At 36.5% G+C, this 24,271-nt stretch overlaps 1 protein-coding gene across 1 annotated transcript in view; it reads left to right on the plus strand.

Annotated features, from left to right (window-relative positions):
• Positions 1-799: 799 nt before the first annotated feature.
• LOC101870067 (leucine-rich repeat-containing protein 2) overlaps positions 800-24,271 on the plus strand; it is a 55,646-nt gene continuing 32,174 nt past the window's right edge. The window contains exons 1-3 of the mRNA XM_005154917.2: positions 800-924; positions 11,100-11,310; positions 19,928-20,084. Of these exons, the coding sequence (XP_005154974.1) occupies positions 800-924; positions 11,100-11,310; positions 19,928-20,084 (493 nt within the window). The remainder of the gene's footprint in view (positions 925-11,099; positions 11,311-19,927; positions 20,085-24,271) is intronic.

Consider the following 24,271-nt stretch of genomic DNA (forward strand, 5'->3'; position numbering starts at 1 on the left):
GCTGTGATGAACTTCTGCAGGTGCAAGTTTCCTGCATGAAGTTTCTGTGGTTTCAACTAAAGATGGAAAGCTTCTTGAGTTAGGATCCAGTTCAGCTCAGTTCCTAACTGCACAGGACCTGATACATAGATACGAAGCCTTCGACTGTTGGAAGGTAATTCTACATATACTAATAAATGAGGACCATGTGTTCACAAGCCTTCACCTTATCTCTGTCCTAGATAAGTTTTCACTGTATGTTGCAGGCTGGTCTTTCAATGCCTTTCACAGATATGCATCTACTGGAAATTCTCAGATTCCACTGGAACAGGATAGGTTGGATGCATAATAATCAATACACGGGAACCGAAGATGTTTTTGCAGACTCTACAATGGATAATCTTTAGGAGCTTTCTTTTAATATTAGTTACATAAATTAATTACATAAAATTAGTTACAAAAATGTACAAATACAGTCTTTAAAGTTATTTTCATCGGTGTTAATCAAATTAGCATTTCTTTCCAACTGTGTCTTTATTTTGGAGAGGGAGAATTGCAATAAATACAGAAAAATCAGCATTTAGCAGTTGTCATAGATTTTATGCAGAAGTCAATTGCATGCTACATTGATTACTGAGAGCACAAAACCCTAGACAAAGTAGGTAAGATGGAAATACTACATTAATATTTCTTATGACATTGCTTTTTTCCCCAGATAATTTTAATGAAATATGATCATTTGGTTCCTTATTTTTCTATTATTTCTTTCTTGAACTGTTCATGGTGGCTTTTCTTTCAGGAGAAGCTTAATGTCAACAGTATGGGGCACCAGGTGATAATATTTGACTTTTCTCTCATAAGAGGACTGTGGGAAACTCGAGTTAAGAAGAACAAAGAACGTCAGAGAAAAGAGAAGGAAAGATTAGAAAAAAGCTCGTTGGAGAAGTAAGTCAACTTTCCTGCTGTTCATTTTAACTAGGCATATACTAAGCATTATCAGATGATTCGAATCTTATATTTTTGGGTTTAATTTCAACAATTTCACACCTCCTTTCCTCAGATGATTGTAAGAAAAATGCAGTAGATATTGTGCTTCTGTTTCATTAGAGTCCCTACTCTTTCTTATATAAACTATGATTTACTAAGGCTGTATTTTATTGTCTACTGTGTAGACTTAATTTGGAGAAAAAAATATCATATTTTGTACATTTTTATTGCTTATATGCTATATAAAAGTATGACTACTGTAGAATTAATGAAAAATGCTCATAAAATTTAGTACTAAAAATACTTTAAGCCTTTTTGTTGAGTTGACAGGAGAAACATCAATGGGCATATACAATTCCTTCAGAATAGGAAAGAGAGGATAGAATAAAAGAATTATTATAGGATTTTTTTTCTTATTAAAATATTAAAGAAAGCTTTGATTGCAATGTTTACATCCACTAATCATGTTATTTTTTTAATATTTAATTTATGGTTTCTTTAAGGAATATTTTAGTTTCTCTATGTTTGTTCCCATTAGAGACAGTGAAATATTATACTGTGCTGGCAATGTTGGAAACATGGATTTATCATTTTCCCTTCTGAGAAGAGAACAAAGCAATAAAAATAACTTCCTGCTTTAAAAATAAAATGCACAGGGTTAAACACTGCCCTTGTTTAAAAGCATTATTGCATTCGACCTTTGTATGGTGTTTTGGCTGTCTCAGGAGACATCCACTCGTTGATTCTCACTGTCAGTGCAGCTACACTGACAACAGAGCAACTGCACTAAGAGAAGACCAGGGTAATACAAATAGTGACTGCCCTTTCTGCAGACCTTTATCTTCAAAACTTGGTTCACCTGTCCCTACACCAAAGCATACATTAAAAACAAGGGAAAATTGAGCTTGTCCTTCAGATTAAAGGGTAAGCTTTCTTTTCAGTATGAGCTGAGGGACAGAAAAATTTTACTGTTGTGAGGGTTTTTTTATGATGGAAAAAAAAAGTGAAAGGATATAAGATGAAATCTGATCAAATCTTATTTTGTCTCGGATGCAACATTGAAAATGGCTTTGCCCAGTTCTAATGCAGATAAAGCACACAGCTCTCTACTGGTGTCTATGTCCACTAGTGGCTCTTGTGATGTCAGTGCAACCTTCTTCATAAAAAGAATATTATGACTAGGAAGCTACACCTGTAGGTTCTGAGTGTCAGTATCCCTTTGACATGTTTTGCTTTGGTTTTCTGGGTGCAGAAGATAACTTTTGAGTTCACTAGTACAAAAGCAAACTAGAAATGCCAGGCTTTGGCAGTTTTATGGACACAGACCTTGTATGGTCTATGTAGATAATTCCAGCTCCCATGTTTTTTTGTCAGTAGCATATGTTAAGCATTATTTCTTACTGTGACTTGAGTTTTCCATAAAAACAATACATTCTCCATGCCATTTCTGCCTGTGGTTATTTGTCTGTATCTACTCCTCCAGCTGAAAAAGTGGAGCTTGACCACTTCTTTTTTTTTTTTTTTTCCACTAATGAGGTGCAAAGTAGTTCTGTTATTTTCCTGTGCCAACTTAAGATGGTAAATTTGGGATATGACCCAGAGAAAGAAAAAGTTCCAAGTACAATTTCAGCATTCACGAAGGAATTTTATTTTCTTCTTTTAGCTTGCAATTTGCATACAGTACTTTGTCTTGTACATCTTCGTGTAATCAGACTGCTTTCTAGGTAGTCTTATTTCTTTTACTGCTCCTGGAAAAAAGGAGAGAACACATCCAACTTTGTTTCCTGAATGTGAGTGATCAGTATTTCACCCACTGAAATGGATGGCAAAGGTTCAGGTTAATTCTTATAATGCAGGCCCCATAGAATGGAAAAAGCTGGCAGAATAATGATTGAAGTAATAAAAATATTGGTAAGAAAATGCAAAATTCAGTTAAAAGAAAGATTCTCTTTGTTTTATGAGGTGTGTAGTGACCCCCTGGCCTTTAGGTCCTAAAGGTCAGGTCACAGATTATTTCTTCTGTGCTTTTCAGTGCTCCCAAATGTTAGGCCAAAAATACATGAGATTTTGCTTGTTGTTATTGCAAAAGGATAGATAAAATTGTAATTGCAATTAAATGCTTAATAGGAATAATGTTTTCCTGTAGAATACATTTCATTATTTAGGAAGATCTGTGACCAATTTTTGGTATTTTACTCAGAGATTAAAATTTTACCACAGTCAGATAGGTCCACTGAAATCAGTGCTAGTAAAAAACTATTTTGGAATGTCTTGTGACCCAAAATGGTAATTCCAAGATGACATGCAAAGAAGGAAGTTTCCTGAGCTGAGGTCTGCATTCTAGCATTTAACAGTCTAGATATTTATCTTTGCCAGCAGTCAGAGTGAATTCCCAAGTAGGGCTGGAATTAATAGAGTTTCTCTACAAATATACTTGTATAACAGATGAGCTTGGAATCTGTCTTGCTGAGGCTGCTTTTATTTTCATAAAAAACCCCAAACCCCAAACAAACAAAATCCACTTTTTCTCAAGGAGGTTACAGCTCACTAATGCCCTTGAGATTCTGCAGTTCCTTATCAACTGTGTTGCTCTGTAAAACGACCTGATACTATGTAGTGAAATGTAGTATGTATTATTTGAGAGAAAAACTCCCAATTAGCCTCTAGGGAAGTTTGCTCATCCTGGGGTAAGGTAATTTAGTTCACTCAGGGTCAGTAAGCAATCACATATTAGGTATTTCTCTTTGTGACTGAAGATTTTCTAATACGAAGACCTCGAAAATAATTGCAAAACTTGAACTGTGAATTAATGGTAAAGTCTTGTAAAGTTTTTAGGAATTTAGGTCTAGTGCAGATGTTTAAGCAGCTGATCAATGAAAGCTGATTCTTGAGAAAAAGAATATTCTGAAAGGCTCATATCTGTCTTTGAGATATGGGAATCAGAACACATTGTGTGGAGTCTTGTTTCCTGTTTGGATCTGTGGGACTCCGGAAGTACAACAGTTTAAGGGACTCCTGCTTCTGAGGGACATCTATAAACCTGCAACTGAGTACAAAAGAGAAAGATACAGTACAGTGAGGTACAAAGGTAATTTCATTTTACATTATGTCCTTAATCACACTGGACAAGCCCATTCTAAGTCTCCCACAGGATATAAGAGATGGACTCTTACAAACAATGTGCATTGTTCTGTGGTTACCTACATGGTTATGAAAGTCCATATTATAGAAAGAAATTTGTGTTTATAGCACTGTTTTATATTTAATCTTCTATATTCTGTTAGGGGTGAGCAATCTCCTATGCTGCTCTGAAATCTGGAATGATGTCAAACTAACTTGATGTGGTATGATGGCTTTCCTTATAAATTTTCCTTTCTACTATTTTTGTTATTTCAGAAAGGGAATGAAAGTGAAAAGCAGGTAGAAACTGGTGGCTGACTAAACATTCAAGTGAGGAAATGCCAGAGATGTTTGCCCAGATTAGCCATATAAATCTTTGCAGTGAAATGGCAGACACTGGCTTGTCTAACAACCAAACTTGCAGCAAAGATAACAGTTTGTTCAACTATCTCTTCCAGTGTGTCTCTTCTCCAGAATTTTCCTCTCTAGGTCTAGCTAGCTAGCTAAATATGCATGTGTTACTTTTCTTAGAAATCACTTCATGAATGTTGAAAGTCAAAAGAAAACTTTCATTCTATAGGCAGACAATTACTTTTTTCCCTGAGAGGTTATGTGTTTCTTTAATAAAATAGATTTGTCTCTATCTTTCTGATGAACTTCAGTGCCATAACTCTATTTGTACTTGAACTAAGATTTTATTTGCGATGTTTATCTTTATTCTCCCACTCAATACCCAATTCAGAATTTTTCTAAACAAGACTAAAACTCAAACTGGGAGGCCTTAGCCCCAGACACAAATTATAGGCAACAAGTTGGGAATAGATCTGCAGTTCTAATAACCACTTAAGTTATTTGGCTTCATTCTTAGGCACTTGTACATACAGACCTTGCATCTAATGTACTGCATGCAAATGGGTTTAAAGATAAAAGCCATTGTTGAGTCACAATTCTTTACAACTCATGGAAGAGTGTGGCAGAGGGACTGAAATTAAATTAATCCAATGGAATCTGAAGAAAATATTACTCATCCATCAAGAATATTAGTCTGTGCTGAGCTTCAGTTCTACTGTCATGCTCTTATAAATATTCTGTAAAAATATTTAATGATCCTGTGTGGCTGGTGATTCTGACCAAGAGTACTAAACTAGTGTCACCATGTAATGTCCTGGTTATTTTATCCATCCTGATTTAGAGGAAACAATGCCATTTAATGAAACTCCCTTTCTTTACCTAAGAAGCATAGCTTTTCCTCAAGGACAATGAAATAGTGTTTGGGAAATGATTACCTGAAGACAAGTTTAGCTTTAACCAAAGTGGAAATACTTGCTGATCCTCTTTCATATAAAATCATAAAATTGTAGAATAGTTTGGATTGGAAGGAATCCTAAAGCTAATCCAGTTCCAATTCCCCTGCCATAGGCAGGGACACCAGCTTGCTAAAAACCCCTCCCAACCTGACTCTGAACACAGACAAGGTTGGGACAGCCACAGCTTCCCTCGGCAACCTGTTCCAGTGCTTCACGACCCTCACATTCTTTATGCTTTCCTAGTATCTAATCTAAATCTACCTTCTGCCAGTTTAAAGCCATTTCCCCTTGTCCTATATCTATATGCTCTTTTAAAAGTTCCTCTCCAGGTTTCTTGTAGACCTGATTTAGCTATTGGAAGCTGCTCTAAGGTCTCTTGTGAGCCTTCTTTTCTGCAGGCTGAACAATCCCAACTCTCTCAGCCTGTCTCTGTAGGAGAGGTGCTTCACAGGATAAGTGTTGCATGCCTTCTGACCATCTTCATGGCCCTCCTCTGGACTTGCTTGAGCTGGTCCACATCTCTTTTGTGCTGGGAGCACCAGAGCAGAGTAAAGGGGAGGAAACACCTCCCTTGACCTGTTGGCCACACTTCTCTTAATACAGCCAAGAACATTTGTACAACCTTAGCCACCCTATGATCTGATAAGGATTTGTGACTTTGTTTTTCTGGCCTGTGAGCACACATTGCTGGTTCATGTTGAGTTTGTCAGACAGCACCCCCAGATTCCTCCCATCAGGGCTGCTATGAATCCATTTTTTGCTCAATCTGTAGTTTTGCTTGGGATTGCCCTGGCCTATGCGAATGACCTGTATAGTGTGTTGTCCTGAAAGGTTACTGATAAATAGCAATGTATTGGGAAATGTCTTGCCAGAATTAACTTTTTTTTCCATACAGTTTATAGTCTGCTTTGGTAAGAGGTGTGTTTTTGTGTTACAGATATAAAGGTATGAACCATAATTTTTTTTTTTGGACAAATATTAGCAGCATGAAATCAGCCTTTTTAAAATTAGTTGGTTTATTTGCATGATTGAAGTAAAATACTGGAATCCTAGATATCACCTGGCTCCTATGTCCAGAATTTCTTTTTTTTTTTTTCTGTTCATACTCCCTGATAATTAGGCTTTACTTGACTAATACCCACTTTCTGAATATTCAAAATGGTAGCTGTTTCTTTAATCTGACTGCAACTTTGTGATAAGTCTCTAGAGGAAGACAAAATATTTTATTGATGAATAGTAACAAAAAGACATAAACTTTAGGAGGGTTGTGATCTTGTAACCAACTCATTTGTCTGTCATATGTGAAAACATGTTCCTGGAATATCAGGAGATTTAAAAAAGCTAAGACCAGAAATTTTATTTCTCTGAAAGTATATTAACATATTTAAAGGCTGATTTTATTTGTGTGGACATTTTTTTTTTCTGTTTGCCATGTTATTTTAGGTGGCTTTTGTATTTTTACAGAAAATTTGTGAAATAGCCTCTAGGTTTGACAAATGTGGTGGTAATTCTATTTTATTTGAAGGTTGTCACCAGAGGCAGACTTAAAATGGTCTTTATTTTATTTAAAGATCTTTAAAAGTACCTTCACCTCAAGTTTTTGACAATGATAGAACTGAATAGATCCCTTTGATGTCAACTGTAACCTGCAAATTACAGCTTTGCAACCTTTGCTTAATGATTATGTACTGGCTTGATCTAAGCCACATCTTCACACCAGAAAGGCTCATGTTGACCCATTTAGCTAGTGTGCACCATAAGGGTACAATTGTTAGGACCTCTGCCATTGGGATATAACCATATTTTCGTTCTGAGATGTACTGTATAAAATTATGCATTTTTGTTGCTTAATTGTTAATTCACTTTTCATCTGTTCAAAATGTGCTTTATATACTACTTAGCCTCATGACCATAAGCTTTCTTTTAAAGCTAAACAGAGCATGTTGCTTTACACGAGTAAAGATGAAATTTTACATAAGACTTCCAAATCAGTGCATGATGTCCATGTTGAATTCCTAAACAGATTTAATTTTTAACACCTGTTTTTCTTCTGAGGTCAATATTTCACTGACTGATTTGGTTAACAGCAGTTTTTGCTATGTGCATTTTATTTTATTTTATTTAGCTGACAATGTGTCATGACCTCCTGAGATTTGTATTTTGTATGTGTCAGAGGGCAGTTTATTATTTCATCTTTAATGTAGCTCTCTTCTTGCTGATTTTATATGCCTTGTGTGAGAGTAACAATTTAGATCTGAGCCCTCTGCTCTTGTGTTCCAGGGGTCTACCTGATAGAGCACTAAGGTGTAGTAGAACAGTTCAGAACCTTTTTTATCACGAGCTAGACTTTTTGAGCTCTTTTTTTCTGTTTGTTAAATTTCTAACCTCTGTAGAATTTATACTGTGGGGAACAAGTCGGTCATCTTGTGTATGTGAGTGAAGAACAATGAATACAAGAAAAGCATCTTGGGAACAAGCTTTTTTAGTGTATTGAATTATGCACTGAGATAAAATCTTTATTGCTTTACTACAAAACCCCAAGAATTCCATGGAAATGAGAGGGCAGGAATGCAGAATTAAGCTTCACAGAGGGACAGTAAAGCCATATGTGGAGGATTGAAGGAGGATGTGAGATACAACAGAACAGCAGTGCTACGTAAAGATAGGATTATTTTGAAGATTAAAAAAAAGTAATGCCAGAGTTTTGGTGTTTTTCAGCTCCTGACTTTTAATAGTTCACATCTTTTTTGTTTATTTCTTGAGGATTCAATGAACTTTCCCCACACCCTCCCTGCACACTTCACCTCCCACCCACCTCAAACAGGAATACAGAGCTTTCATAGCTAATTAGGTACACTTACTGGTAGATGAGTTTTGGAAAAAAGATGAGTAAGGTGGTCTGGGCCTACTTATTTTTCTTACAGTATATGAAAGTACTGTTTTCTGGCTTTTCATAGTGATCTATTACTCTTGAGTTGTCTGCCCTCTGTTGTGCTGGTGGCTTCTGGAGTTCAAATGACAGATTGAATAAGAAAGATCAGCACTAAAAAATGAATTGTCTTATGTGTCAAAGCCTCTGAAAGAGGTGTTTCAACTTTAATGTCTGGTTATATGCAAAATTCTGTAACCCGACTGCTTTCAGACTGTAATTGGAGGGGATACCCTTTAGTAGGTCTGCCTAGTGCAATCAAGTTCTTGTGTGTCTCACCCTGTAGCCAGAAGTATCAGATGCAGCAGATTGTGAAGGATCACAAAATGGCCTAAAGAGCCGAGTCTTCTCTAACTTATTTTCTTTGTCTTTGTTATATAAAGTTGATTCAGAAAAAAAATTTGAGATGTTGTGGATTGGTGATGCACTATTCTGTGACTGCAGCTTCCATACCCGTCTAAGGACTCACTGAGCTGAATGTGTTGCTGGAAGTGTTTTCTGTCTATCTAGTCTTCCTTCCTAACTCATTAAAAATATCACAGCTTACTGCAGTATAAAGCAGTTCACAATTAGACACTGAGAGAGATGGTGAGATTTACTTCAAATATCTTTTTTTTTTTTTTTTTAATTCTCAAGCCTCCTCTATTGACAATAAATAGCAGAAAGTCTTCCAGATGCTTACTTGTAAAGAACGTACTGATCTCTGTAATGAAAAATGAAGCCAAGGATGAGTAACTTTTCTTCAGCTCTCAATAACTTCTTTGACTATTCTTTCATTGCTTCTTTCCTACCTTGATAAGTAATTGCTCCCACTGCTTCTCTGAGAGCTTTTCTGCTTCTGATGTGTTAGAAATCCTTTTCCTATTAATTTGTACACCTGCAGTAAGTAACTTCACTTGTTTTGTTGTGATTTTATATCTAATTTTTGTACTGTCTTCTCATTTTTTCACTGGAACATAAACATTAATTTATCTTTTTTTTTTCCATGTGTTTTGGAAATGAGGGGAGAAAAAGATCCTTAGAGTGTCTTTGTTTCTATGTACTTACTCTGAGGATGAGCTGCCTTTATGCAGTCTGTCCACACTTTATCCAGCGAGCTGCACTTTTAAACAACTTCACTGTTCTATGTAGCTCATCCTCTGAAATATTTCTAGGGTTTTTTTCTATATTTTCTCTCTATAAAAATGTTGCATGGGAATACATTGAACTATTATTACAGAAGGGTCTTTATGTAGTTCTCTGATGACCCATGCATAGTGTGCTTCTCTTTGCAACTGAATCAGGTCCTCTTGTGGTCTCTCAGGCTAGCTGCTCTGATAAACACTCATATGTAGTTTTCAAAAGTGTGCATTGTCTGCCAATATGCTGTGTGTATGCTGATAGCTGAAATCTCCTGCTGTTGCTGTGCTTTCTGCTTCCAAGCCTCTCTAACATACCCTAAGGTTTTAGTAAGTGCCACTATTTGTGCTGGGCAGTTTACAGCTGTCTCCATAATACCTTTCCTATTTAGTCATGCAGTTTTGAACCCGAAAGATTTATTTTGATAGCATTGAGTCAAATCTGACTTTTAAACTATGCAGTCATATTCCCATAAATATACACTGCTTTGCAGTTTCTATACAGTATCTTTCTATGAGTGTCCAAAAATTGTATATTTTCAACAAGTCTGGAAGATGTTTCCTATATCTCAGTTTGTAATTGATTTCTTGTATGTGAGTTAAAATGAGACATTCAGTTTCATGAGCTAATTTTTTAGCATTTTAGAGAAAGTCTCATGCTTAGCTGGGGATATGTTACAGGTTTTGTTACTCTGTACTTGAACTTTGTAATCTTAAACGTGATTCTCTTTGTAGGACATAGCATTTTTCACTTTTTCTAGGGGCCACATTATCCTGAATTTTGTGCCCTTCTTCACCTGTCAGTTTTCTTCAAGTCTTTAGCTTAAAATTTCTGTGTGGAGATCAAATAAGTGAATCATATGTATCACAAGAATCTATCATTCAAAGCATGACATCAAATTTATGAGACAAGAGGCTTTACAAATTTTTATTTTGGTACAAGGAAGGCATGCTTCAGTTAACCAACCTGTTTCTTAATTGACTAAGCTGAAATAAATGTTTCCTAAATTAAAGCACGTGCTTCTGGCAGTGCTTAATTATAGAAAATTGAGTTTGCACCTGAAGTTATATAGGTAAAAGTTTGCCCTGGAGGTGAGCCTAAAGTTACAGTGAAATTGAATATGAAATCTGTTGGCATGTCATAACTTTGACCTTTACCTTCACTCTCTAAGATGATATTGGAAGATAACGTTTAAAAAATAAGAATAGATCATTATACTTGAACAAGAAATGTCAGGGAAAAGGGACTATTTCTAACTTCTTACTCATTTTTGTTTATACATATAACTCATTCTGTGAGAATGTGTTTCCTACCCTATTGAAATAAAGAACATCATTTATGCTGTTTTCTGTGACAGTGTATTCAGACTCCAGACTCCATTTTTCTTTTATTCTCTGGTAGTCACTGTTTTTGTCTCTGTTTTATAGTCAGTAAATGAAATCCTGCTCACCAGAAATCTGTATTAAATCTAGAAATCTAAAAATGATTCTAGGACTCTACGAATGCCTTCTTTTTTTTTTTTTTTTTTTTTAAATAGTGAATACGTTAGGTTCATTATTATATTTTATTAAATACTTGTGCAAACAAAGACCAAATATGAAGACTTATCTCCCATATTGGTTCAGTCGATTTACATAACCCTTTTGGCTCCATTTCAGGATAAAGCAGGAATGGAATTTCATATTAGAGTGCCGGAAGAAAGGTATTCCTCAATCAAAATACCTCAAGAATGGCTTTGTAGACACTGATAAGAAGATTCTGGACACTTATGAAAAGACACCTCAGCTGCAGAAGAAGCGTGTTTTGTCAGATGAAGCAAATAAGGAAAAAAACAAGTTTATTTTTCACCTTTCTGGAGAACAGTGGACGGTAAATATACTGGAAAAATGTGTTTCTATTGTTAAACAGTTTGGGTAGCTTAGGACTGCAACTTTTCATCTCCCAAAACTTTTTCTTCCTGCCAATGCAAATGAAATGGATGCTTTTTCCACAGTATTAGAAGTGACAAAATCATTTCCTGTTTTACCCTGAACTAGTGGTGTGGTTTTCAAATATGATTCTTTTAAATTCTCTCCTGATACATGTAGTTTAGCCCCCTCAAATATTTTGGCATAAACAATCATATTGCAGTAAGGTACCTTTCTCTGAAATTCCCCAATGGTTGGAAAGAGATGAAAAGATTCTCTGTCTTTATTAGCTCGTTCATATCTAGTCTACTACTCAGGGATCTGTCTTCTTGCTCTAATAGTGTGGTAATATTTTTCTCAAGATCTGTTCAAATCAAAACTAATATTAACATTAATTCACAGTTCTCTTGCTGGAAAAAAAAGCACTTTTCACCTCTAGGTGTGTTTGATGTTAAATAACAGTTTGGAATTAAACTCTGAATTAGAGTTTTTATGACAGTCAGTGGAAGCTGGATTAGAGTTGGTCTGAATTTTCTAAAGTTGCTAAAGTTTTGATTGAAATGTATTTTGAATACACATTACTTAATGAGAAAGTGAAATTAGAATTTTGATTTTTTGCATAGCTTATAATTTTGAAATACATTTTTTAGATTTTGATTACTAAAAATACAATTTAAAAGTTATTTAATTAAAAAAATATTTTGATTGACCTGAAATGTAAGTTTGTCCCAGACTTGAACTTGAATACAAAGGTACTTTTCAGCTTTCATGTTTTTCTGGCTTTAGCTTTTTTCTGAATAAACATAAAATGGATGAAATTTCTGCAAAATAGAAAACCCTGGTTCCATTCAGCTCTAGTAAGGAGACTATTTTTTTCTACTGATGCAAATTATTTATTTAGTAGGGTTGGTTGCTGCAAAGTTGTTGCTTTTTAGCTTGCTGTCCAGCTCTAGCCTGGTTAAAATGAGCTTCCTGTTTTAACAAGATACTGCAACATAGTTCAGGTATCTTCAGACAAAGACAAAATCAAAGCTGCTTTATTTAGAGAAGACCAATGCTCCTTCAAAATAAGAGAACATTGTCAGTCTCTAGCAGCTAAAAATTATTTAAAAAATGTGAAAATCCTCAAAGTTCTGAAAGAACTTGTTGCAGATTTTTTTTTTTTAAATATGTTGTATAAGTCATACCACTTTGTCGTTTTTACTCTCAACTTCTGCTTCTAAATAGAAGACAGAATCAGACATGGCATTAATTTCTCCTATCACTCTCACAAAATTGCACTTAGGCAAACGTGCAGACTATACAACAAAAGCTCCACAGGCTGGCAATTTGCATGTGAAAAGATCTGTGGGTTGGTGACAGTTTTCCCGGAGAAGCTGGGATGTCATGTAGGTGGGAGATGTGGCATCAATTGTGACATAGTTCCTGTAATGTTTTTTGCACACAAATACATCTCTGAGTTCAAAGATTGAATGATTAAGCACTCAGACACTAGGAGAAGTCACAGGAGGGATTGTCTGTGCAGGTTTACATAACCAGCTTGGTTTGCTGTTGGCTGTATACTTACTGCTGGCAGCAGCAAACTGCACAGTTCTGTGAGTGTCCATTTGGGAACTAGCTGCAGAATCCTCTCTTCCACTTGCTTTTAGCTGATAAGTGTTTCTATTATGTTTCCCCTTTCTTCTCATCACTGAAGCAGTAATATATCCTCTAGACAGTTGATAGCTAAATCTGAGTAGGTTGCTAGTATGACTTACAGATTTAATTTTGAGAACTGGGATTGCTTCTGGGCTGTACCAGTTCTCTTTCTGGACTCTGTAAAGCTAAGTCTCACAGAAGAGTAATCCCCAGCACAGAGATTTTTCAAGATTGAAGCAAGTGGCTTTACCACATCCTTTCCACAGGTCTCAGTTTAAGAGCTCTCACTTGAAACTTCAGCAGCAAATGAACTGAGTCCACAAATCAACTTCTATCAACTAATGGTGTTATTTGCAATATTTCAATAAATTAAAATAGTAGCTTGTGTTGGCCACTGATCACTGCCCAGGCTTTCTAGATTTTCAAAGTGTAGATATGTTATAAAGATGCTACTGTTCCATGCTCAATATCCATATGGCATAAGAGTGAATCTGGCTCAGTTATTCTGCCTTGTTGAGTATGAGGTTAAAAATAAGTTTTGTAAACCACTCTGTCATAGACTGGGATAGCCTGGACAATTATTTTGAAAATTACCTGGATAGTGCTCTTCTGAAAATCATCTTGGGTCTCCTTCAGAGAACCTTTATAAGGCAGAATATAGGAGCAGATCACACATTTTCAATTCCTGATAGAATTCCTTCCTTTAGCACCTCAGCACCAGTTTTTTTCCCCACCTCTCAGATGTCATTGAAAAGATAATGTATTTTCATTAGGTGGAGACCCACTGTTCCTTGTACTTGTAAAGTAATTACTCTAACATATCTGAGGAAAGATAAAGCTCATACAGTGAATATTAGGTTAGACAAATAGGCACAGAGTACTAGCTAAAGAGATTAAGGCTTGATTTTATAGAATATGAATTCTGAGGAATTGTATTTTGTTTATGTAGATCCATAATTCATTGTGGGTCATTAATTCTTACTAGTTATCATTAAATTTTAGGCTAACCTTTTGAGATGTGCAGATTGAGCCTCTAGACATCTCAAGTCACAACTGTTTTCTAGCAGTATTGTCACACTAAACTTAATGGAAATCTTCTGAACCACAGTGCTCTGATTATCAAGCATTAGTATCAAGAATTTTTATACTTGAAGAATATATAATCAGTGAGTTCCTCTGAATCTGAAAATCCTCTTGTAACTTGGGTATTGGTTTGGCCGTGCCTATTCAGTGTGGTTAGCTACTGGCTATAGGCAGTGTTTGATAACTGCAGTGATGAGATTTACCTATGTCTGTAAAAGCTTCACCTGGAAAAGGCTGTGTGACAATATCCTTAAGGTTAAGTGGTTCTTGACTCTTTTTCTGCATACCAATCGTATATATATGATTCAAGACATGGATCTGTTGGATGGATACAGAATTTGCTGTACGGCCATATTCAGAGAGTTGTGGTCAATGGTTCAATGTCCACATGGAGACCAGTAATGACTGGTGTCCCTCAGGGATCAGTGTTGGAACTGATCCTGCTGCATATCTTTGTTGGTTATGTGGGCTGTGGGATTGAGTGTTCCTTCAGCAAGTTTGCTAACGACTGTGTGGTGCAGTCGACAGACTGGAGGGAAGGGATGCCATTCAGAGGGGCCTTGACACACCTGAGAGGTGGCCAGTACCAACCTCATGAAATCCAACAATGCCAAGTGCAAGGTCCTGGCCCTCGGCTGGGGCAGTCCCAGGCAAAGCTACAGGTTGGGTGGAGATTGGATTGAGAGCAGCCCTGCTGGGAGAGACCTGGGGGAGTTGATTGATGGGAAACTGAGCATGAACCAGCTTAGTGGGCACTCACAGCCCAGAAAGCCAACCTTATACTGGACTGCACCAAAAAGGAGCATGGCCAGGAGCTCAAGGGAGATAAATATCCCCCTCTACATCACTCCTGTGAGACCCTACCTAGACTACTGTGTACAGTTCTGGTGTTCCCAACTGTCCTATTACTGCCACCACCAGTAACAATAATGATAAGGGAAATAAAAAGGGAAGAGAATACAACCGCTCACCACCCACCAACCGATACCCAGCCTGACCTGAGCAGCAATCTAGCCTTCCAAGTAACTGCACCCAGTTTATATACTGGGCATCATGTGCTGTGGTATGGAATACTTCTTTAATGAGTTTGGGTCAGGTGTCCTGTCTCTGCTTCATCCCAGCTTCCCCTCCTCCCTGGCAGAGCATGAGACTCAGAAAGTCCTTGGTCAGAGTAAACATTACTGAGCACCAACTAAAAACATCAGTGTTATCAGCGCTGTTATCAGGTTGAAAGTCAAAACCACAGCACTGCACCACTTACTAAGAAGGAGAAAAATGACTGCTGCTGCTGAACCCAGGACACCCACACATGAAAGACACAAAACTGTTGGAGCAAGTCCAGAGGAGGACCACGAGGATGATCAGGGGACTGGATCACCTCCCATATGAAGAGAAGCTGAGAAAGTTGGGGCTGTTTAGCCTGGAGAAGAGAAAGCTGCGTGGAGACATCATAGGAGCCTTCCAGTATCTGAAGGGAGCCCACAAGGAAGCCTGAGAAGGACTCTTTATCAGGGGTGATGGTGATAGGAAAAGTGGTAAGGGATTTAAACTTAACCAGGGGAGAGTTAGCTTAGGTATAAGGAAGAAGTTTTTTACTGTGAAGATGGGGAGACACTGGAAAAGGTTGCCCAGGGATGCTGTGAGTGCTCTGTCCATGACAGTGTTCCCAAGGCCAGGTTGAATAGAGCCTTGAGCAACCTGGTCTAGTGGAAGGTGTCCCTGACCATGGCAGGGTGGTTGGCACTAGATGATTTTAAGGTCCTTTCCAACCCTAACCATTCTATGATCCTGTAATTCTAAGTGTTTACATCCCTATGTGGTGCTTTTTTTGTCCCAGCTGCAAACAGCAATGAATTAATATTTATATTTAGGAAAGAAAAGGTCTTATAAAAACAAATGGCTAGCTTCTCTCATAATCTGATGGTGTGAATGAAATCACATAGCCTTTTCTCTTTATAAAAAATGAGCAGAACCCTATTGTATTTCCCCAGCAGCAAGTATTTTCAGAACACTTGGGACTTGATGGCACAAGAATAGCGTATTGTGACACAAATTTTTTGATGATTCCAAAGTATATTTCAGAAAAACTTTATATTTATCTGTCTTCAGACAAACTCACCATGAGAAGGAGCTGTATGAGAACGTTGGACTCTTGTGTTGTGTGTTTGAATCAGTTGCCTAGAGAAAGTGATGGAGAGTTGATGAAACACTTAAATGAGGTGTAAACAAGTATCTACTGAATTAAATCTGTTCTTCAGAGAAATAGCATTGCTATTAGGGAAGAATGAAAACTGTGGCAAAATAATGTCATGAATATTCACATGAATTTTTCAATGGATCCACTTTAAGTCTGTTTTCCCCTCTGAGATTGTTTACTTTCTGCTTCTAACTAATGAATATTTAATCTCTAGTGGATCAGTGAATTTGAAATGATTTTCACAAAATATTGAAGAAAACCAATTTTTTGAATTTCTGATATCAATATTGGCAAAGGAAAGGTGATGTTCACTCTAACAGAGAGCAGGACTGTTCTTGGCTGTGCTGCTTAACTAAGGAAAGGATCTAGATGTATACCTAATTTAATCAACTTTAATGTCAAATGTGCAGAAGTAAGTGAATGAAAAGTGGTAAAATTTTTTACTGTTATATCATTAGTTTCTCACATATAATTTCTTTGCAGAAAAATGCAGCAAATAAATTACTACATTTGTGTTTGTTCTCCCAGATTTATCATATAACATAACGTGTATATTCACAAAGAACAGAGAATTTACATTTGTTATTCCCTTGTCACTGTTAGTGACAGCAAGGTATTTATATGACACAAAGGGTCAAATAAAATTGCTGCATTGAATGGACAGAGAAAATATCTGATGTGCTTATTTAATATCTAGAGACTTTTTCCCCTCAGAAGAATAAAATTCCTGATCTAGCCATGTAATACAGGTGGCTCTGTGACACTCTAGTTTTGGAACTAGCTCCAAACTTTCTCGAAAATGAAGGAGATTTAGAGTCAATGTTTTGGTTTGGCCCATGACAGATAAAACCACAGAGCTGGAAAAGAAACAGAATTGAAAACTGTCAGATCTTTGAGGACAGTTTTAGTTCAAGCTGGTGTCTAGCAGGTACATTCTGTTCTAATTAGAAACAGTATAATCAGCAGCCATAGTAGGTTTGCTATTTACTTCCTTTTATTTTCTCTCCCAAAAATCAAAGGAGTTAGAGGTATTGTTTTGTTGTTAAAGGCAAAAGACTGGCTATCCTCCAAGTGTCAGTCTTCATGGAACAATTTATCAGCAGTCTGCCAGCTTTAGTGTGGCAGCAGAAGATTACAAAGGAACACAAGGGAATTGGAGGGTAAAACAAACACAAAGCTTGTGCAAATTTCAGTTCCCATCCCTATCTATCTAGTTTGTAAATGAATTAAAATATCACATCAACTTATGTTTCAGCAACAAAACCAAAATGTATTGTAAGATAATGCTAAACCCCCCCACATTACAGTGAAGTATTTGTAAACTTACATTTGCAAATTGTAAATATTTTTATAAGCTATAAAGAAATAATCTCATTAAAGTATAGTACATCAGAGAAATCAGAAGAATAGAACCTCCCTCCATTCTTCTGAAGTTATGTATGTGTTTGTTTCAGTTGCTGCACAAGAGTATCTTGGTACTTTAAACTACTCTTACTACAGAAATAAAGATTTTTTTTTTTTTTTGCATTAGTAATCAAGAACTTCTAAAGTATTTTGGCTTAATTTTTCTAAAATTGTGAAGGGGATTGATCTTAATCTGAGATAGTACTTCATGTATTGCACTGTTTTCGATATATCAAGGAAAAAATTGTGGGATATCACCTCTGGACTGGGAAAACAGCAAAGCTCTTGGCTTCACCAGGCCAAGCATCTATCCCCCTTTGCTCCCTGCAGTATAGGTCAGTGAGGAGCTGGAGATGGTCTGTTGTGACAGCAAGGTGCAGACAACCAGCAGGTCAGTAGAAAAACAAAGACAGACTTGGACTGTGGAGAAATAGAGTGATAAATGGCATGTGTTACCCAGACAGCTCTTTTCTCTCCAGTATGACTACTCTTCCTCTGCTTTCTCTGTGGATCAGGGTTCTTCCATACAGTGGCATCTATGACACTTCAGCTAAATGCTATCCCCTATATGCTACATTCTCAATTCTGTACATGTGAGAAAGACAGTGCTAACTGAATTTGCAGTTGGTATTTATTCTTTTATTTTTCTGCAGATTTCTGAAGATGGAAGAGTGGAAACCCACTTCAGAAAGCTGGAGAGATTTCTCCTTATCAGCCCTAAGGCATTTTATTTCTTAAATGTCATAAACTGGCAAATATAGAAGATGGATCACAATGCAATATATACAGAGTGATAAAATGAAGCAAGAAATTAAATGATCCATATCAAATATTGAAGGGCAAGTAGCAAGATAGAACTATGTATACAGGCTAAGTGTCTGCATGTGGAAATCGAAACAGAACTAGTATTAGAGGCAGCAATAGCCAGTTGGATGCTTTAATTTAGTTAAGAATTAAGTATCAGTATTTCTAGCTCAGAAGTTCAGAACTAATAAAAAAACTATTAAAATGCATAACTCTTGATAATGTCTTGGGCAATCTATGAAATACATAAGGAAAAAAAAAAGGTGGGCAAAGTTATTTGTATAAAACCCAGTTATTCCTTTATACATGTATAAACCATGTATTCTTTATACATAGGAAAAAATTTGGAAGTTATAAAGGAATTAAAGGCTGAAACTCTTACATCTCTTTTTATGGAATTCAGTTAGTGATAGCACCATGCCCCGATTATTTATTCCAGACGTTTCCGATGTACAGTGATTTAAAATCCAGGACAAACTGGTAAATTGTGTGCTGCTTTAGAAAGAGGAGTTTAAATGGTTTGACCTTTGACTTTATGAATTGATTATTGTCTGTTTCTTATTCAAGGAATTTGATAACATAATTCAAAGAAAGATGTGTGCATCTGAACTGAATACCAATTGACTAAAGCAATTTTCTAAGAATTAAAGGCTTTACAATTTTAAGTTTCAGTAACTGTTATACATTGGAGATTTTGGACGATAACTCAGAAGCAATTTTTTTTTTCCTGTGTATCTGGAACAATACTAGAAATGTTAAAGAAACAGATTCTGCATGACTAAAGCAAGAATTAAGTGCAACTGTGGACTGATTTAAAAATTGAATATTTTAATTCTTCCTAAAAAATTTAGTAAGAAATTGTCAAACATTGCTGAAATAACTTCAGAAATAAAGTCACTTATTTAAAAATACCACTTTGAAAAAGTGGTATATGTGTGTCCTATGTGAAACATTTCTGTTCATTGGACTGTGTTCTACCTTGGCAAAAAAAAATGTGAAACATTGGCAGGTATTAAGAACATAGACACACTTTTTTTTACGCCCTATTTAAATATTCTTTATACATCCATTTTTCTGTTCTGTGTTGCATTTTACTACATCTTGATGTGTGAATCAAAGCACTGAAATGTGTTCTAAAAAAAAAGCCCTCCAGCTGGACAAAGAGATAGTATGGGAGATACTAACCAGATTGAGTACTTCAGATAAGTTTCAGTTTTACAGAAAAAAGGTTGCATCAGGAGCTAAAAATGAACATGTGGTGACATGCAGCTGCAATGTTTTTCAAAAGCAAACTGCTCTTATGAGTGTTTGGCAAACTGTTGTTCTACACCAACATAATTAAGGCAAAGTGTTGACATTTGGCTGTGGAATTTTGCCACCTGTATTTAGAAACATGGTAGAACAAAGTTCTAACTTAATGTTTTTAATTTACCTGTTCTTACTTAATTTACAGGAATTTCCAGATTCTCTGAAAGAACAGATCTACCTGAAAGAGTGGCATGTGTACAATACGTTGATACAAACCATTCCAGCCTACATTGCATTATTTCAAGAACTGAGAGTACTGGAGTTGTCAAAAAATCGAATCAACCATCTCCCAGTGGAAATTGGTAAGTTGGCTGAAGATATTCAGCAAGTTATACTTATGCCATTTAACTATATTTCAGGGAAAAGAGTTTATGTGGATATTCTTTCTCATTCACTGATAATTGTCTTCTCTTGTTTCCAGTGAACAGTCACCTCAAAATTTCTACAGCTCTCTGGTTGTAATTATATTTCTGAAATTGTAGGCAATACCATGTGCGTAGTATGGCTCAAACATGGTGAAAAAATGTACTTTTTTGTTATCTGACTGTAAGGCAGATATTGCTCATATTCAAGTAGACGGAGAGTTCTTCCTGAGAGCAGGTGGTGTTCTATGTTCCTTACAAATTAAGAAAAATAGAAATATTATAGAATTGTAAACCTCAAACAAGATGAATTGAAATATAGGATTGTAGTAAAAAGGAATTTGAATTTTATAATGAGTTCAGTAAAAAACATTGCTGTAACTGGTGGTACCTTTAAGAACTGAAAATCTGGGTCCACTATGAGGCCCCTGTAGTTGAGCCCATATACCTGGGTGTCCCAATACTTCAGACTTTGTTTTTAAATGCAGTAGTCCTAAGCTTTCCACGATTGGTGTTTTTTATGTACAATAACAGCTGACTACTTAGACATTAATACTAAAATGTCCACCTCCATAGTTATCATAGGGTTAGCTAAGAAAAAGGAAGAGAGAGAGCATCCAGAAACACAAAAGCCAGTGCTAGACTTTTGCTACTCTTTTCTACTCTTTTTCTACTCTATTAGTAGAGTAACACTCATGCTTTTGATTTATTTACTAGCATTATATTTTACACAGAAGATTTCCCACTGACATTGAGATATATTTTATAGTTTCAACCTGGCAGCTAAATACACTAACAAATCATAAACAAGAGACAAACAGGAGATGATGGACATAAAATAAACACTAACTGTTTTGTCATCACTTTGACCATAGAGCTCAGATGGGTCAGTGAGTTTAATGGACAAACACCTTCTATCAGGTGGTGTGTAGGAAGGTGAAAGGGCTTGTTCTCTTCCAGAGGCTACCCTCAACTACTAAAAGTAAGATTTTAAGGGGTTGCTTAACAATTAGGGCAGGTAAAGACTAAGAAAGTTTTTTCTTTCGTCTTGTAATATTGTGCATCCTTACTGAAAATGATCCCTAACATAAAGTGATTATGAAATGGGTTTCCAGAAAAAAGGAACAAAGCCAGATCATTCTAGCATAACAAATTCTCTGTAGAGGATCCTGTAGACACCATATCAGACCTTTCTCAGGAAACAAGGAAGAAAATGTGAGATGTTTCTAACAGCAATCACTGTTCTTTCAATAGTGTTTAAACGATTGGTAGTGGTAGTTTTACGTCATTACCATTTATTCACTTTCCCTCCAATATGCTCATCTCTCTAGCTTACAAACAAAGTGTTGCTTTCTCCCTTTCAATGCTTTTGTTATGCTTTTTTATGTAAATAAAAAAATTGCCAGTGAATACTAGCCAAATCTTTGCAGTATGTCCTGCCTCAAATACAGTGTTACAACACTCACTGCCCTCCTCTTAAAAGTGAATTCTAGAATCATAGAATAATTAGGGTTACAAAGGACCTTCAGATTATCTAGTTCCAGCCCCCCTGCCATGGGCAGGGACACTTTGCACTGAACTGTGTCACCAAAGGCTCTGTCCAACCTGGCCTTCAACACTGTGAGGGGTGGAACACTCACAACTTCCCTGGGCAACCCATTCCAGTGCATCACCACCCTAACAGTAAAGAACTTCCTCCATATATCCAATCTAAACCTCCCCTGTTTAAGTTTTAACCCGTTACCCCTTGTCCTATCACTACAGTCCCTAAACCAAGAGTCCCTCACAAGCATTCATGTAGGCCCCCTCCAGATACTGGAAGGCTGCTGTGAGGTCTCCATGCAGCCTTCTCCAGGCTAAACAGCCCCAACTTTCTCAGCCTCTCTTCATATGGGAGGTGCTTCAGTCCCCTGATCATCCTTGTGGCCCTCCTCTGGACTTGTTCCAACAGTTCCATGTCCTTTTTATGTTGAGGACACCAGAACTGCATACAATACTACAGGTGAGGTCTCATGAGAGCAGAACAGAGGGGCAGGATCACCTTTGACCTGCTGGTCATGCTAAATCTGATGCAGCCCAGAATACAGTTGGCTTTCTGGCCTGTGAGCGCACACTGACAGCTCATGTTCATTTGCCCATCAACCAACACCCCCAAGTCCATCTCTGCTGGGCTGCTCTGAATCTCTTCTCTATCCAACCTGTATCTGAATTCTTGTTCAGAAATTCCCTTTTCAAGGTACATCAAATGAGTGCAGGCATGATTGTACACACATCTGAAGAAATCTGAATTTAAACCTTTCATTTTAGGAAACTGCATAACCAAATTAACAAATTTGGTTAGCTGTAGATGCTATTTATATACTATTTCTACATCCTAGCAGTAATTCTAGCCTATTCAAAGACACAGATTCACTGATGTAGTTCAGAAAGAAATAATAAAAAAAAGTCCCTCCAAGACTGTTACAACTGAACTGTAGAACACTTTTTTTGACAAAATTGTGTAATGATTTTCAGTCTTAGCGAATATCCTGTGTTGATAGTCTAACCTCCTATTAGTAATGAAATGGACCTGCCGTTGATGTTATGACATAAATTACATAGAAGTTTTACCTCAATTTGCATAATACTCTCTTTGTTGACAAGTAATGTAGTTTGCTTGTAGACGGCTTTGATTTTATTTCATGTATTATATATACATACAATATGTATTAGAAATAATAATTTTAATAAGACATTATTATGAAAGTTCTTGAAGAGTTTGGATGCTGCTTCAAAATGAAAGTTTTCATATTTTAGTTATCTAGCTGCTAAATTATCACAGGGAAAAAAGTGGTGTGGTTTTGGTTTGGGAGCTCTATCTAAGCTAAGGGGACTGGGTGCTATATCAGAGGTAAGGGCTCTGGAAAGGTTAAGTGCTAAGGTATCCATCATTTTGTGTTCTGTTTACAAAACAGCAGCAAGTAGGTAAATATCACAGCTAAAATGTACTTGAGAGTAAATGACAGATGGTTGAAGTTGGCAGTAACATGCGTGTTGTTGAGTCTTTAATCTTCAGACAGAATTGAAGCCAAGTTTATATCAACAAATCATCCAGCAGAAGCTAAACTGGTGAGCCATGTTCAGATTACTTTTGATTCTCACAAGAGGGCTTTAAAAGTGTGAGAGAACAGAGGATGATAACAATATTTTGGTGGAAAAAAGTATTGCTGCAGCAGCAGCCTTTGGACTAAAATATCAGCAGGAACTGAAATCCTGTTTTGCCTGATTTAGAAGGGATTTAGAAGCTGATTTAGAAGCTCCGGATAGAATACAGATTTGAATCCACTCTGAGACATTTCAAATCACACTCTTAGCTATTACCACCTATTCACTTGAACAGATCAAATCTGGATCAGAAGATAGATAAGAATACTTTTGATTTGATTCTTTTTATAGAATAGTAAATATTTCAGTGGAAGCAAGTAAACAAAAATGGAGAAAATGGCAAAATGAACTTGTTGTCTGTCTCAGAGTTGTCAGGTCTGGTTTTCCTAGGAATAACAAAAAAAAAAATAATCATGAGCAGGGGTGTAGCTGTGGGATTTTCTTTGGCAATGGCTTCTGAGTGAGTTTGCAGTTCTGGCTCTGAGTGCACGGCTGCAGTGCAGTTGCTATATATCAATTAATGATAGTACATTAACAATTGCTATAATTGAAAAAAATATCCAGTAGAATATATTCCCCTATTCACACAGGAGGTAGTGAACTGCATTTTCATTAGATCCCAAAGCTTTTGTGCTCAGATGGTATAGAGAGGCTGCATCAGGATTCTTTGTCCCACAAGTTATTCATGAAACGTTTCCAAGAGCTGTTAATAAAATATTTGTACCTCATTATGATTTTTCACTTGCCAAATATTTAAGAGGAAAAATAACTGAGCTTTACAGACATATTTTAATAAGAAATCACAGAGATTTTTTTTACTCCTCCCTACCTCGCAGTATTTCATTTATGCATACTATTAATCCAATTTCCTAGAACTCAGAAGGGAAAACCATCAGTAATAGAGTTTTAAATGACTTCTGGGTACTTAAAATAGCTTTTTTTTCCTATTAATAGTATTTACAGTGTGTTGATGTGTGAGTTTC

The sequence above is a fragment of the Melopsittacus undulatus genome, chromosome Z, assembly GCF_012275295.1.
Source record: "Melopsittacus undulatus isolate bMelUnd1 chromosome Z, bMelUnd1.mat.Z, whole genome shotgun sequence".
Lineage (NCBI taxonomy): Eukaryota > Metazoa > Chordata > Aves > Psittaciformes > Psittaculidae > Melopsittacus > Melopsittacus undulatus.